At 40.0% G+C, this 15,647-nt stretch overlaps 1 protein-coding gene and 1 non-coding gene across 2 annotated transcripts; both read left to right on the top strand.

The window, feature by feature from the left end:
• The first annotated feature begins 5,182 nt into the window (after positions 1-5,182).
• Positions 5,183-14,619, top strand: MED21 (mediator complex subunit 21). Its single transcript, XM_030322024.1, has 4 exons — positions 5,183-5,248; positions 9,499-9,613; positions 10,167-10,267; positions 11,669-14,619. The coding sequence occupies exons 1-4, from the start codon at positions 5,207-5,209 to the stop codon at positions 11,843-11,845; spliced, it is 435 nt and encodes a 144-aa protein (XP_030177884.1). The 5' UTR covers positions 5,183-5,206; the 3' UTR covers positions 11,846-14,619.
• A 414-nt stretch (positions 14,620-15,033) lies between these two features.
• LOC115519547 lies at positions 15,034-15,145 on the top strand. The gene has a single exon (XR_003970553.1). It is a non-coding gene; the product is annotated as a U6 spliceosomal RNA (small nuclear RNA).
• Positions 15,146-15,647: the final 502 nt, after the last annotated feature.

The following is a 15,647-nucleotide window of genomic DNA, read 5'->3' on the forward strand; positions in this document are numbered from 1 at the left end:
TTTATAAAAACATATCTAAATGTTTACTATTCTTAAATTTATTTATTTATTTTGAGAGAGAGAGAACATGAACGAACAGGGAGAAGAAGAGAGAGAGAGGGAGATTGAAAGAATCCCAAGCAGGCTCCATATTGTCAGTGCAGAGCCCGATTTGGGGTTTGAACCCATGAAATGTGAGGCCATGACCGAAGCCTAACTCACGAGTCAGACACTTAACTGACTGAGCCACCCAGGCACCCCAACATATCTAAATGTTTAAAATAGTTATCTCTGAGTGAATGGATTAAGAATAATTTTTCCACATTTCTGCACTTTGTAAAAAATTCAACACTGAACAGGTATTGCTTTGAATAAAAAATTTTAATTTTTAAAAGATATGTATAATTTTAAAGATTTTCTTATAAAAGCGTTCAGGATAACAGTCCACCTTCCTGAGTAGGACACATTGATTTTCATGATGTAGTTCCTGTCCACCTCTCCAGGTTCGTGCTGCAATTAAATTTAATTCCTCTATGTTAGACACTGAATTAATTTCAGTTTCCTGAACTAACCCCATTCATTGTCTCCCTTTCATACCTTTGCATAGCAGTTCCCTTTGCCTGCAGAGGACAGCTGATGACAGATGTGTCAGCAATCAGAAGAGGGCTTTATTACCTTGGCCCTGAAATGCTGTGACAGCTTGAGAAAAATATTGGCTGAGGTTCCTTGCTCTTGTCAGAGTTCCACTGGAAAGCTATGAATCAAATTGGCTCAGGAGCTTTGCAGGTAAGTTTCTCATGCCACGAATTGAAAGAAAATGCAAAAACTGAGAAGATTCCCAAACCCCAAATACAGATAACTAGAGCCTTAAAGTCTGCTTAAAATTTAGAAAAGGAAGGAAGAAAAGCAACTTATCCTAGATTTTTTTCTTAGAAAACCCAAGATCTTGGATAGAGATGGGAACAGGGCTCCAGGGGAAAGGCAGAAAAGGCATTCTGTGAAACTTGCTCAACTCTTTTAACAACTTTTTTGTTTCTGAGGGTTACATGGTTTTGACAGTGTTTATTAAATATAATCCAATAAATGTTTACTCAGTAACTATTACATGGAAATTATTATGCTAGAAAATTTATTCATTTAGTCTGCAAATATGCATTCATTGGCTTCTATGTGACATGCTAAATGCTGGGTGCTAGGTATTGGAAATACAGAGAAAATTAAAATGCTTCCTGTTCACAAGGAGCTCATGGTAGTGAGTTAGTGATGTATGAATAATCACACCTCGGGGCACCTGAGTGGCTTAGTGGGCTCAGTCTGACTCTTGGTTTTGGCTCAGGTCATCATCTCATGGTTCGTGAGTTCAAGCCCCAAACTGGGCTCTGCTATGATAATATGGAGCCTGCTTAGGATTCTCTCTCCTCTCTTTCTGCCCCTCCCCCACTCAGGCATGCATGCATGCATTCATGCACACACACACACACGTGCACACACGGCTCTCTAAATAAATAAATAAATAAATAAATAAATAAACTTTTAAAAAATGAATAATTACACCTCAATATGCCAAGTGCAATAACAAAAGTATAAGGAACAATTGTGATGAAGATTGGAAGCAATTAACTTAGTGTAGGTTTCCAGAAAGTTTTTCTAAAAAAACAGAAATGTTTAAAACAAGGTGAGTGGATGGTCAACAAGGGGACGAAGGGAGTCTAGTATACTAAATGTTTATTTATAGTATTTCAGCCCAGTGCTTGGAATGTTTTAGATGTTTAATAAATTGTGACTGAGTAGGTAATAAAGGTAGTTAAGAGTCTAGGATGTTAAGTTAAAGAGTTGTTAAAGATTTTTTTTTTCTGAAAAAATAGGGAGTCACTACAGATTTAAAAAAAAAATCAAAGTACTTACCACAAGACTGGCTATGAGTTGATAATTGAAGCTGGGTGATGAGTACATTCGTGTCCACCTTACTATCCTACTTTTGTATAGGTTTGAAACTTTTAATAATATGAAGCTTGGGGTGCCTGGCTAAGTCGGAAGAGCATGGACTCTTGATCCTGGGGTTGTGAGTTTGGGCCCCATATTGGGTGTAGAGATTACTAAAAAAATAAATAAATAAACTTAATATGTAATACTGGGTTTCTACTCTTCAAACCATATAATCAGTTGGGGATGCAAGAAAAGCAAATGAAAAAGCATATGAAAAAATGTAAAAATCATAAAATGGAAAAAGGAGAGATCCATGTGAACTCCAGTAATTCTTAAATTGTACATGAAAAAGGTAAAACTTTATTTTTTTTTTTAATTTTTTTTTCAACGTTTATTTATTTTTGGGACAGAGAGAGACAGAGCATGAACGGGGGAGGGGCAGAGAGAGAGGGAGACACAGAATCAGAAGCAGGCTCCAGGCTCTGAGCCATCAGCCCAGAGCCCGACGCGGGGGCTCGAACTCACGGACCGCGAGATCGTGACCTGGCTGAAGTCAGAACGCTTAACCGACTGCGCCACCCAGGCGCCCCAAAAAAGGTAAAACTTTAAAAGATAGAGTATAAATTAAATGATGGCAAAGAAATTGTTTTGACAAAGGTAAACAACAAGGAAAGAGGTAGACTAGTAGCTCTCAACTGGCGGAAATTTTGCCCCACAGGAGACATTTGGGAATATCTGGAGATATTTTGTATTGTCACAATTGGAAGGGGAGTTTACTGTTGTCACTTTATGGGTAGAGGACAGTGATGATGCTAAACATTCTACAATGGGCAGGATAGCATTCCAGAAAAAATAATCCAGCCTAAAATGTCAATAGTGCTGCTGTTGAGGAATCCTGAACTAGATACAAAGGAGTGCTTTTGGAAGGTGGGTTTTTTTTTTTTTTCCTGAAGTCCACAGCTTCAAGGGATTCATAAACCCCTTTAAAATGTATGAAAAATTTCGAGCCTGGTCTGAGGAAAGGGTCCATAGCTTTCATCTGATTCTTAAAGGTGTCCATGGCCGGAAAAGGCTTACAGAGCCCAGGAAAGCCAAGGGTTCAGGGACTGTGGATGAATAATCTGATTACTTCACACAATATTATTGGGAGAGGAGGCTGGATTTGTTTGCTAAAGACAGATTACAGTGAACCTTGAAAACCAAGCCAAGATGGCTGTACATCAACCTGAGGTCTCTATGGAGCTACTGAAAATCTGTAAGGAAGATAATGACAGGACAATAACTGAGTCACAACATGAGTTGTCTTGAAGTGGTTCCTCTGCCGTGGGTGCCCAGGTTTTCTTCAATCAGGCCACAAAACAGTATTCTCCTTTATGGGCTCTTTCATTCATCCCTCTATTATCTAACCAGGCACCAACCCATGTTAATATTTCCTTCAAAACGAGCCTTTCTTCTTCTCTCATCAGAGTTAATAACCTAGTCTAGGCCCAACCCATTTCATTATTGGAATTTCAAAGCCCTCCTCCTAATGAGCCCCTGGCTTATTCAAACCTAGCACCTAACATACTTCTTGGTACATGGCAAGCATTCAATAAGGTACACTCTCAACTGAGGGTGAGAAGAAAAGGTCAGTCACAAGAATATCCTACATTACAATTAAAACAAATTAGAGTTATCTCTTGTAATCCCATTACGGGGGGAAGTGCCTTACCTGGAGAGGTTCCTAATTAGGTCCCAGCAGGTATGTAGATTGGGGATTGAGGAGAAGTAGTGGTGAAGCAGAAGTAGAGCATCCCAGCTAGGGGTGGGGTAAATCCAACAAGCTGAGTTCTCAACGTATAATTTCCCCCACCCTCTCCCAACTCCAGTAGGGTAATCAGGAACAATCAGCCCAAGAAGGAAGGTGTATGAGGTTGTCTCAAGTCCACATACCAGTCATTGGCTGATTCCAGGCTCACTTGTTGCCAGACTATCCTCAGGCTACAACTTTTCTTAGATACCAAGTTTCTCTCTGTCTTTCTTTAATCTCTACACCCAACATGGGGTTCAAATTCAGAACCCGGATATTAAGAGTCACACATGGGGCCCCCGGGGGGCTCAGTCGGTTAAGCGTTGGACTTTGGCTCAAGTCGTGATCTCAGGGTTGGTGGTGTCAGCTGTGCTGACAGCTCAGAGCCTGGAGCCTTCTTCGGAATCTGTGTCTCCCTCTCTCTTTGCCCCTCCCAGGCTTGCACTGTGTGTGCCTCTCTCTCAAAACTCAATAAACATTAAAAAACAAACAAAAATAGTCACACACACCTCGGACTCAGCCAGCCAGGCTTCCCAGATACCAAGTTTCTACTACCTTCCTTCACACTTAAACCCTCAATAGATGTCGAGGCTAAGTCTAAATTGCATACCGTATCTGTTTAAAAATTGCCCCTGCTCTACCTACACGTAAGGCTTGTTTTCCAGGAACCTCCACTCTCCACTCCACTAACCTTCTGTTCCTCTCTGTCACACGAACGAGGTGCTTATTAGTTATCTACAGTCAAACCTTACCTCTTAACTCCAAATGCTCCTCTTCCGCCTCACCTTTGCCCATGGAAACCTTCCCTTTCCATCCATACTCTTCCAACACAGTCAATACAGCTCGATTTAGTATTTAATTGTTTCGGACGCTTTCCAGCCCATGTGTGTCAGCTCACCCAGCACACCCACACTGAAAATTAAAGCACGCACCCAGTCTCCAACTAAGGTAGCGCTCGCTCCCCCCGCCCCAAAAGCAACAGAGAAGGCACCCTAACGCAGCAGCCAAGATGGCCTGGTGAATTTTAATTTGGATTTTTTTGAAGTTAAAATCGGTATCGCGACCCCCCAAATATTTTTGAGTTGCCTGCTGTGTACATGTATTGTGGTCCACCTGGAAAACCAAAGCAACTTAACGCAAGCATTCAAGGCAATGCCTTAAAATGAATACAAGGGAGGATAAGGAAAATTACTTTTAAAACCGCAGAATCTAACAATCTCTCCAAAGTGTCTAAAACCCCAAAGCCTCGAGAACAGTATGTTGGACCCAAAAACGAACGGACTCGGAACAATGATGAAATTACTCAAACTGCTCGGAGCAGAGCTCCTCCGCGGCTGGAGGTGGCCTAACTAAACTCTCAGGAAAGTCCCGCCTTCCCTCTTCGTGGGGCGCGGAGTTCCTCTCGACTCCACCCCTTCCAAGAATGCTGCCCCGTGATTGGCCCGACGCGTCCTGAAGTTGCCCAATCGCGGACGAGCAGCTGCATTAGCCTCCTTAGCTCACGGGAGGAACATGGCGGATCGCCTCACACAGCTGCAGGACGCGGTGAACTCGGTGAGCAATTTGGGTCTATTAGTCTCTGTCTTCTCCTTTCCTAAGGTGAAGCAAGAGAGCAAAAGGGGCCTGAAAAACAACCCCGCAAGTGGGGAGCGAACTGAGGCAGGGCTTCCGCAAAAAGCGCCTGTGGCGACGGCGTGAGGCGGCGCGGCGTTCTGGGAGGTTTGAGGGCGGCTGCCGGCGTTGCGGAGGGCTGAGGGAGGAAGCAAGCAGCCTCTTTCGCCTGAAAAGTAGAGCATCTCTCTACCAGGACACTTAGGCGTCACGGCCCTGTCCTGTTCTCTGGGAGCAGTTTTCTTTTATTGTCAGCACTGCTTACGAGATCACTTGTCTTTCGGGGGAAAGGGGACAAGCCGCAGAAGCTTCTTTTTCTCTTACCAGTTTTGAGCCGCGGAGGAAAACCAGTGCTCTTGATTTATGGATCTTTTTCGTTAAATGTCAGCCAAGAGTATTCCTTCGCGAGGACTTTTCAGATTGAAGGGGGAGTGATGGTGACGTGAGAAGTTTTGTTTTATCTTAGTTGCTTCCTATGGACAAAGAGTCTGATTCCATCTCTTGGCGACTCCCTAGCGTAAATTAGTTTGAGGAAAACTGACATCTTTATGAAAGTGAATCTTCTAGTCCTTGGATAGGTTCCGATTTATTTAAGTTATCTTTAATGTGTCTCAAAAAGCCTACTTCCTGTTAAGGGCCAAATCATCCCCTTTACTTTGATCCTTCTGATTATTTTTCCTATTGTGCCTAACTGGCAAGTACTGAATATGCAAACTACAGGATTCGTATACTCATTGCCGTTAAGAGTTAAACAATTTCTCATCGGTAGTTCTATTTCTCATTGTCATTCTATTTATAATTTGATGTCCCAGGTAAACTGTGTAGAGATGATATGTTGACTAGAAAATCAAAGTGGTCCTTTGCCAGTTTTGTCCACACTGGAAGCTAAGAACTTGGGATTATTCTTACTCCATCAATCTTTGTACACGTCAGGGGTGTGAATCTGCTTGTGAGAAACTGGTCTTCTAGTGCGTAAAATGAGACCTTTTAGGACTGAGAGGGCCAGCCCCTAAATGTTGATGAATTCACCAGGATAAATTCTACTTTACGGTGACTTGTCTGGGCTGCCGGCCAGCGTCCCTCTGGGAGATATTACTTTGAAGCTTCTGAAAACCCAATTGCAACGATGCTGCTGGGTAGAAATGTTATTTTAGGAGAAATGTTGCATATTCATGCATGTCTTATAACTGGAAAGATGATAGGGCAAAGTGAATATGGCCTTAACTCCAGGGTAGGCATGCTGATAATTGGATTTTGGAGAGAAACCTCTAGGTTAACTAGTGTGAATGCCTACTATGTATCCAAGCACTCTCATGTTTACAAAGAAAGACTCCTTAAGGAGTTTACAGCCTAATTAGAAAGATGTCAGATTCTCAAGAGGCATTTAGATAATGCAAATTAGCATGTGATTAGGTATTTATAATGAATCAACTGTCTTAAGCTGAAAGTTGGAAGAGTGATATGAGCTAAATAGCTAAGAGATTAGCGTTGATCTGAATAATAATTATTATTAAAATAACATGTTTTACACTCTGAGAACTCTATGAGGGCAGAAACTACGTCTCTTGTTTACTGTATCGCTACAATGTTTATATACAGCGGTTGTCATAGAGTGGATTTTCGACAAATATTTGTTGAATCAGTGGATCTTGAGAGCTTTTGACGGACAGCAGAGATAGCCACTGTGTTGAATAATTTTGTGTATGTGCATCTTCTCTATTCTGCAAAACAGTGTTGTAATGTGAGAATGTCCCTAATTTAAAAATGGAAAATAAACCCTATTCAGGTTGCTAGAACCAGAATTAGAATCCACATTTGTACAGTTTCTGAGCCCTTACTATGGCTCCATTACAAGTAGCAAAACGTGAGAAAAACAGTATAGTCCGGAGTGAATTTATCACTAGTTAGGCATATATGAAGGAGTAGTAGAAAATGAATAAGTAGAGATGACTTCGATTATTGAAAGCTTTGAAACAGCCTGAATTGTTGGAGATGAATCTTAAAGGCCATGCTGGGATGAGCTCAAAATTTTTTTTTTTTTTTCAACGTTTATTTATTTTTGGGACAGAGAGAGACACAGAGCATGAACGGGGGAGGGGCAGAGAGAGAGGGAGACACAGAATCGGAAGCAGGCTCCAGGCTCTGAGCCATCAGCCCAGAGCCTGACGCGGGGCTTGAACTCCCGGACCGCGAGATCGTGACCTGGCTGAAGTCGGACGCTTAACCGACTGCGCCACCCAGGTGCCCCGATGAGCTCAAAATTTTTAAGCAGGGTAAAATAACATAGTGAAGCAGAAAACAATGAGACTGTTGTAACAGTACTGATGTGAGATTGACTGAACTAAGGCAGCAGCAATGATAGAAGGAAAAGGGAAATAGTAACAGAAAGACTTGAAGGTGAAGGGAACCTAAGAGTCTGAAATTAGACTGGCTAACTAGGAGATTCTTAATGCAAATGAGATATTAAACAAAGGAAACAGTTGATTTGGGGCTCTGGCCTTTTTTTTTTTTTTTAATGCTTTCTTTCTTCTTCTTTTTTTTTTTTTTTGATTTTTATTTATTTTTGAGAGCGCACAAGCTGGGGAGGGGCAGAGAGAAAGGGGAACCAAAGATTAGAAGCAGGCTCTGTACTGACAGCAGTGAGCCTGATGCGGGGTTCGAACTCATGTACCCGGAGATCATGACCTGAGCTGAAGTCAGACACTCAACTGACTGAGCCACCCAGGCACCCCAAGTTTGGTCATTTAAATAATGGTAGAGAAACTTAGTGGAAATGGCCATTCGCTGATTGGAAGTAAGGAATTGAGGTTCAGGTGGCACCTGTGTGGCTTAGTCTGTTGAGCTCAGGTGATAACCTCACGGTTGGGGAGTTAGAGCCCCACATCAGCTCCCTGCTTGTCAGCACAGAAGCGGCTTTGGATCCTCTGTTCCCCCCTCTGTCTGCCCCTCCCCCGCTTACATGCTTTCTCAAATAAACATTAACAAAAAAAGGAATTGAGGTTCAAAAGGTCAGGACTATTGAGGGAAGTTGGTGGGGGAAGATAGTAGTCTTAAGTTTGGAGATAGTGAGGAATTGGTATTCTCGGTCCTGAAAAGTTGAGGAATACTTTTAGAACACTGGGAGTTTACAACTTGAGTCATGGAGAAAAACATTTCTGAATACTTAAGGGATAGTCTTTTTTTTTTTTTTTTTAAATTGAGGTATAATTGACATACAACATTAGCTTCAGGTGTACAACATAATGGTATTTGTGTGTATTGTGAAATGATCACAACTAGTTTAGTTAACGTGTCACCATATGTAGTTACAAAGTTAAATTTTTTTCTTGTGATGAGAATTTCTAAGATTAGCAACTTTCAAATATACAGTACAGTATTAACTGTAGTCACCATACTATACATCTTAACTTATTTTATAACTGGAAGTTCATACCTTTTGACCCCCTTCCCTTATTTTGCTCACCTTCACCCCCACCTCAGTCTGTCCTCTGTGTATGAGCTCAGTTTTTGCTTTGTTTAGATTCCATATATAACTAAGATCATGTAATATTTCTTTTTCTCTGACTTATTTCACTTAGCGTAGTGCCCTCAAGGTCAATTCATGTTGCAAATGGCACGATTTCCCTTTTTTTTTTTAATGAACAAATAGTGTTCCTGTTTGTGTGTTTACCACAATTTCTTTATCCATTCATCCATCAATGACCTTAAGACTTCTTAAGGTGAAGTATTTTTCCTGCTATTTCTTTATACTTGTACCTACTTTAGTCTCAAAAAAGGGATCATATACTTTACATGAGTCACACATTTTAAAATTTGTCCTACGGCCATACTTAGATATTTGCCAGTCAAATTTGCTGTTTCCCACCAGTGCCCAAAAAAGTCCTTATTTATGCTTGTAACAAATATTGGCGTATATTTCTCTTATCATTCTACTACCTTGGGAAGAAAAGAAAGATTATTTTGTGTTTCTTTTTATCTGTTTCAACTACATTGACACCAAACCTAGTTTCTTTGCGTGATTAAAACATTTAATCATTGTAAATAACTGGCTAATTTTATCCAAAATTGTTCCTGTTTTATTCCCTTGTTTAGAGATCGTTATTATAGAAACTTATTTTTGTTGCTATTACTAGTCACAGTCTTCAAAACTGATAAGTCCTTTCTAACGCTGATACATTTTCTTTGGCTTCAAGCTTGCAGATCAGTTTTGTAATGCCATTGGAGTGTTGCAGCAGTGTGGCCCTCCTGCCTCTTTTAGTAATATTCAGACAGCAATTAACAAAGATCAGCCAGCTAATCCTACAGAAGGTAAATAGATTATAGATTTTCTTGGCTTCTCTTAGTTTGACCCTCATATATTGTGATCCTTTAAAATTAAACTTGAGAAATATAGCTTCATTATGGCTTTCTTAAAATCTGGTTGTTTGAGAATATTACTGCAAATTTTGTTATAAAATCAATAAATTTGTTACAGTCAATTTATATTACATCTCATATTTCTGTTCATGTCAAGTAACGGATGGTTACTCCTTTAGAAATGAATGTGTGTGATTTTACCTGAATTTCACTTGAGGGACCTTCATAAAGAAGGCATCCCATTTACAGATTCCTTCATTCAAGTGACTGGCATATTGTCCTAAAAAATGAAATTGTTATGTTTAATTGCCAATTTGAGTTAATAGTAAAGCTAATTCTCAAATATGTAACAGGATTGGTGTGTTAAAATTTAATCATTTGAAGCCCAGTACAGAAAAAGTTTATGAAATTTCCTGGTTTTATTAGCCTTGAATTTAAAAAATTGTTTCTGTTTCTGAAAACTTGAGATTCCCTAATACTCTAAATTAGTAATATCTTTCTTTAGAATATGCCCAGCTTTTTGCGGCACTGATTGCACGAACAGCAAAAGACATTGATGTTTTGATAGATTCATTACCCAGTGAAGAATCTACAGCTGCATTACAGGTAAAAATCTCTTTTCCTTTCAGAAATTTGCTAGTAGAGAATTTCGATTAAAGGTGATAGTTTTTTTTTAAGATTTATTTATTTATTTTTTTAAAGTTTATTTATTGTTGAGACAGAGGGAAACAGAGCATGAACGGGGGAGGGGCAGAGAGAGAGGGAGACACAGAATCGGAAACAGGCTCCAGGCTCTGAGCCATCAGCCCAGAGCCCGATGCGGGGCTCGAACTCACGGACCGCGAGATCGTGACCTGAGCTGAAGTCGGACGCTTAACCGACTGAGCCACCCAGGCGCCCCTTAAGATTTATTTTTTAAAGTAATCTCTGTACCCAGTGTGGGGCTTGAACTCATGACCCTGAGATCAAGAGTCACATGCTGCTCTGACTGATCCAACCAAGTGCCCTAAAGGAGATTTAACATTTTTTGTTATAATATTCAAAGTTTCCTTAAGATTAATTTTTTTTAATTTTTACTTTTATTTTTTTAATGTTTGTTTTCAAGAGAGGGAGAGAGAGAGAGAGAGAGCATGATCAGGGGAGGGGCAGAGAGAGGGAGGGAGACAAAGTGTCTGAAGCAAGCTGTGCTGTGTGCTGACACAGCAGAGAGCTGATGCAGGGCTCGAACCCACAAACCATGAGATCATGACCTGAGCCGAAGTTTGGATGCTCAACCAGCTGAGCCACCAGGTGCCCCGAGATTAAATTTTATAATGGAAGTTTTGGGGGCGCCTGGGTGGCGCAGTCGGTTAAGCGTCCGACTTCAGCCAGGTCACGATCTCACGGTCTGTGAGTTCGAGCCCCGCGTCAGGCTCTGGGCTGATGGCTCAGAGCCTGGAGCCTGCTTCCGATTCTGTGTCTCCCTCTCTCTCTGCGCCTCCCCCGTTCATGCTCTGTCTCTCTCTCTCCCAAAAATAAATAAACGTTGAAAAAAAAAATTTTAAAAAATAAATAAAATAAAATGGAAGTTCTGTTGATTGTGAAGTATTGCAGTCTGTTAAAGACCTTGCTGAATACATATAGTTGTCTAATTTTGAGTTATAAGGAAACTTCCTGTTTTCCTCTATTTGGCTCTTTTCCTAGCAGAGAATAAGAGGAGGGTGGCATTCTGGGTGTGGAGTAGCATAGTAGTGTCCCAAAGCAGTATGGAAGAGAGTCACATGTAGACATCTGGAGATTTGAAAATTTCATTCTTTTAAATAATTCATACAGGGAAAACTCTTAAAAGTTATCTGATTTTAGAATTTCTGCCACCAAAAAAATCTATCATAATGGTTGCAGAGTCATCCAGATTTAAATGTAAATACTTCTACAGTTTTGTTTTTTTGTTTTTTTGTTTTTTTTTACCTTCTTAGCTTTCACTACAAGTTTTTCACTCAAAAGATTTTAAATTTGTGTCTTACAAAGGCTGCTAGCTTGTATAAGCTGGAAGAAGAAAACCACGAAGCTGCTACATGTCTGGAGGATGTTGTTTATCGAGGGGACATGCTTCTGGAAAAGATACAAAGTGCACTTGCTGATATTGCGCAGTCACAGCTGAAGACAAGGAGTGGTACCCATAGCCAGTCTCTTCCAGACTCATAGTACCAGTATGTACCCTGTGTCTGAGAAAAGAACTATTTCAGTGCCATTAAGAATTCTGCATCAAATTTAGATGTAAGCCTTACCAACAGTTACAGAAACATTAAGCACTAGGACACGTTAATTTTTTAGCTATTTTTTAATAGTCTTCTATTTTCACTCTTGATAAATAAGCCTCTAAAAATTGGAATTGAACCAGCTTTAAACCATCATTATACTATCATTTTTTTTATTATCAGAATTAAATTATTGAGGCAGATATTGCATTAATGGTTATAATTAAACAGATGTACTTTAAAATTCTATTGTGACATTTCTATCTTTATTCTTATCAAATTTCTACAGTCTTTTTACAAATCAAAATATCCCTTAAGCCAGAGGAGAGGTGGTAAGTGCAGAGATATGGGACATTTCAATTTAAACTGATGCCCTTCTGCCTCTTCAGAGATGACATTATATACATTTGGAGCTTGGGCCAGGAAAGTTTCTGAAGCCATGTTTCTTTTAAGAAGCATGTGGCTGGATGAGAGTTTAGATCCCTTTTATGGAAACATTCCTCATTTTCCGGAACCTCGTACCCATTCTAGTTCATCTCCACATGTGTTTCTACTAAGAAATTTTCTTCTCTGTAGAATTCCCATGCTATTATGACAACACTTTTCTTCATCCTGAACTATCCTTTTTCATAGCTTTTGACCTGCTTTTTCCTTCCTAATTTGTGTGGTGAAGTATGTTCCCTGAGTCATCAGTTCCTTCTCTTCCTTTTAATGTATCTGAAGGTCCTGGTTCTGACTTGTTAACCTGTCAACCTTTATTCCTGTGTTCTAATCTGACAAGAACATAATTCTACTACATTGCTTTATCATTTTATGCATTCCACCTTACTTTGTTATTGCTAACATTTGTGTCAGTATTACCAAGTATGATTATGCATCCAACTTTTGGTTCTCCTTGAACCTACTGATTATTTCTACTAGAAAGCTGGAGTTGAAATGTTTCCACATTGTAACTGGTTCTGTCTCCTGAGGCTGCATTTTTCAGAATATCCTGAGCTCCATTTCCTACAATCTGTTACTATCCTGAGTTTAAGAAAGTGCAAGAACAGTAGTCTCAGATTCTGCTTGTCATTCCCGTCATAATCAAGCTCTTCCACAGTTCTTGAAAAATACTGCTTAGAGGCACATTTTAACTCTAAAGTAAAATTTATAGAGTCATTAATTTTTAAAGTTAAATGTTCTCCATACTAATAAATATTTAAAATGTTAGGTTTATTCTCTCTGGCATCACTTAAAATCATTTTACTTTTAGACACTAGCATGAGATAGGAGATAAGGAACTCACAAAGTAATATTCAAAGTACTGAACCCTATTCAATACAATTAACCCAGAGAGAGAAGTATGAAAAGTTCTAGCTGTAAGCTGATAGACTATTATTTATCCTTACCTGAGAGAAATTTTTTTTTGAAATTACCTGTTTTTACCATTTAAGGTGTTATAGAAAAATGACAATGCACATACTGAACTATTTATAAAGAATGTATGGAATAATTCATAAAACCTGTGTATAGCAGCTTCTCTTGGCCATCATTTTGTGGACATGGCTGTTGGATAAGAAGTCCTCAAAGTTGAAATGGGGGTATGGGCAGTGATGATTTTGCTGCCCAGCACATGGCTTTGGGAGGACAAAAAACAATGGGTGTCTGTGTCTTTCATCTCCTGGTTCTTACCTACCTTTCCCTTCTACCCAGATCTAAGTTGTTTTAAGGAGAAAAATTCTTAAAGATGGGGCCATGGTCTCTCTCTTCCAAAAGGACCATAGACCCAATATCCCTGTTGGAATTTTCCGGAGAACTAAAGGAAAGGAGGGACACAAACTTTCATGGCTTTGTTGGATATGGGTGCCCAAGTTACTGTCATACCTGGTCTACTGGGGAGAAGGGACACACAAGTTCAACCTTGGGTCTAGGCAAAGTAACCAGTGAGGAAGTTAAATATAACTTTAGGGCTAAATATAACTTTGAGGCTGTCCTGGTAACACTGTGGTCATGGCTTCTATGAATGTATTATTGGAGTAGACACCCTGTACACTTGTCATTCCCCACACCAATGCCAGAAAAGATACTCCCATTCAGGACATGGCTAAAGGTAGAGAGGTAGTTGTGTGACATGTAAAACAGTGCCCAACCCATCTCCCTGTCTTTTGCCTGTGGGTAACCTGGCTACCAACAATTTAATGAACGCTGTGCTCCTAGAAAACAGTTAGCAGTTTGGTTCCTCCTTCCTATTTTATTCCAGGCAATGGCTTATTGCAAAGAACCATCTTTTCCCATATGACTTTGTTCACCTGTGACGAAGCTAGACCCAGATCTCCAGATTCCCATTCTTTGTCTCATAAATGGTTAGTTGATCTCTTTGTTCCCAAAGACCAATCTGGACAAAATACCCTCTAATGACTTGATCAAACTTTAGGCTTCTCCCTGCATAAGCCCCTGAATTTTAATCCACCCTCAGCTTGAGCCTGCACTGGATGTGGAATAGTCTCTCCTGAGTGACACCTCGCACAAATTAACTGATCACTAAAAGACTTTCCCTGATCAACTGTCCCATTATGTCACCTGCTTATCTCCTTCACACTCAGATTTTTCATTCATTGTTTATATACTCCTTTCTATAAAAAGCTCTGTTCCACCTGATCTTTGAGACAATTGCAGATCTTATGGTCAGAGCATTCTCCTTATTTCCACAATCTTTTCCAATAAAGTCTTTCTGTACCTAAATTTGGATTTGTTTTTACTTAACACCACTCACCTGTGTAGGACAAAACCTCATCTACTCTCATAACAGAGCCCTGGAGACTAAGGCTGGGGCAAAGGGGACTGAGGCACTCATTCACTGTGAAGTAATAAGAAAGCTATCAGAACATCTATGTGTATAGTTAGGATAAAAAATATAAAGAAAATAATAAATATTAAAAACCCAACCCTGTGAGGTGTAAATAACTCAGATGAAAGAGGAAATTATAACGGAGGTTAGGACATAATTCGGAACTTAATGAAAATATTACGTATAGAAACTTGTGGGGAGCGGAGCAGGCACACAGGGGAGGTGACCTCATGGCAGGTAATGAATCATCATTAGTCAAGAATGTTCTTTAGCACCTGAGCCTCCCTGCTTTAAAAAGGAACCACCCAGTGCTCACTTTGGCAGCACATATACTAACATTGGAATGATACAGAGAAGATCAGCACGGCCCCTGTGCAAGGATGATGCGTAAAAAGGAACCACCCAAAGAGAAAGACTTTTGAAACCCAAGGCTCAGGGGTCTGCACAGCAACCTTAATAGGAGCTGTGAATCCAGAGCTCTTCATAAACCTGACAAACCTATAATGGTTTTTGCACTGATAACCCTTTCGCTTTGGACAACTTGGACTGGTTATCTACAGTGTGACTAGAGAATACAAAGAAACTCTAGGAAGCTATTGATAGGCACAGTTACACGAGGAGGAAAACATCTAAATGGGATTAATAGTGATGGATACCGAAGGAGCTTTGTTAAGGACTCTAACATCTTTGAATGAGTGTATGCACAGCATCATGCTTCTCATTCTAGAAAACGTCAATGAGGAAAGAGGTTAGCAGTTGGAACCAGGCCGCTAGAGTACATTTCATCCCTTCAGAGCAGCAGCATCATTCTTTTTTCACAGCAAGAGCTTCTCAATTTTTTTCTTTTATTAAGTTCTTGTATAAAAGTGCCATGAGAATGGAAGTCATTTTTCGTTAATTATTAAGTTTTATATATATAAAA

Source organism: Lynx canadensis, chromosome B4 (assembly GCF_007474595.2).
Source record: "Lynx canadensis isolate LIC74 chromosome B4, mLynCan4.pri.v2, whole genome shotgun sequence".
Lineage (NCBI taxonomy): Eukaryota > Metazoa > Chordata > Mammalia > Carnivora > Felidae > Lynx > Lynx canadensis.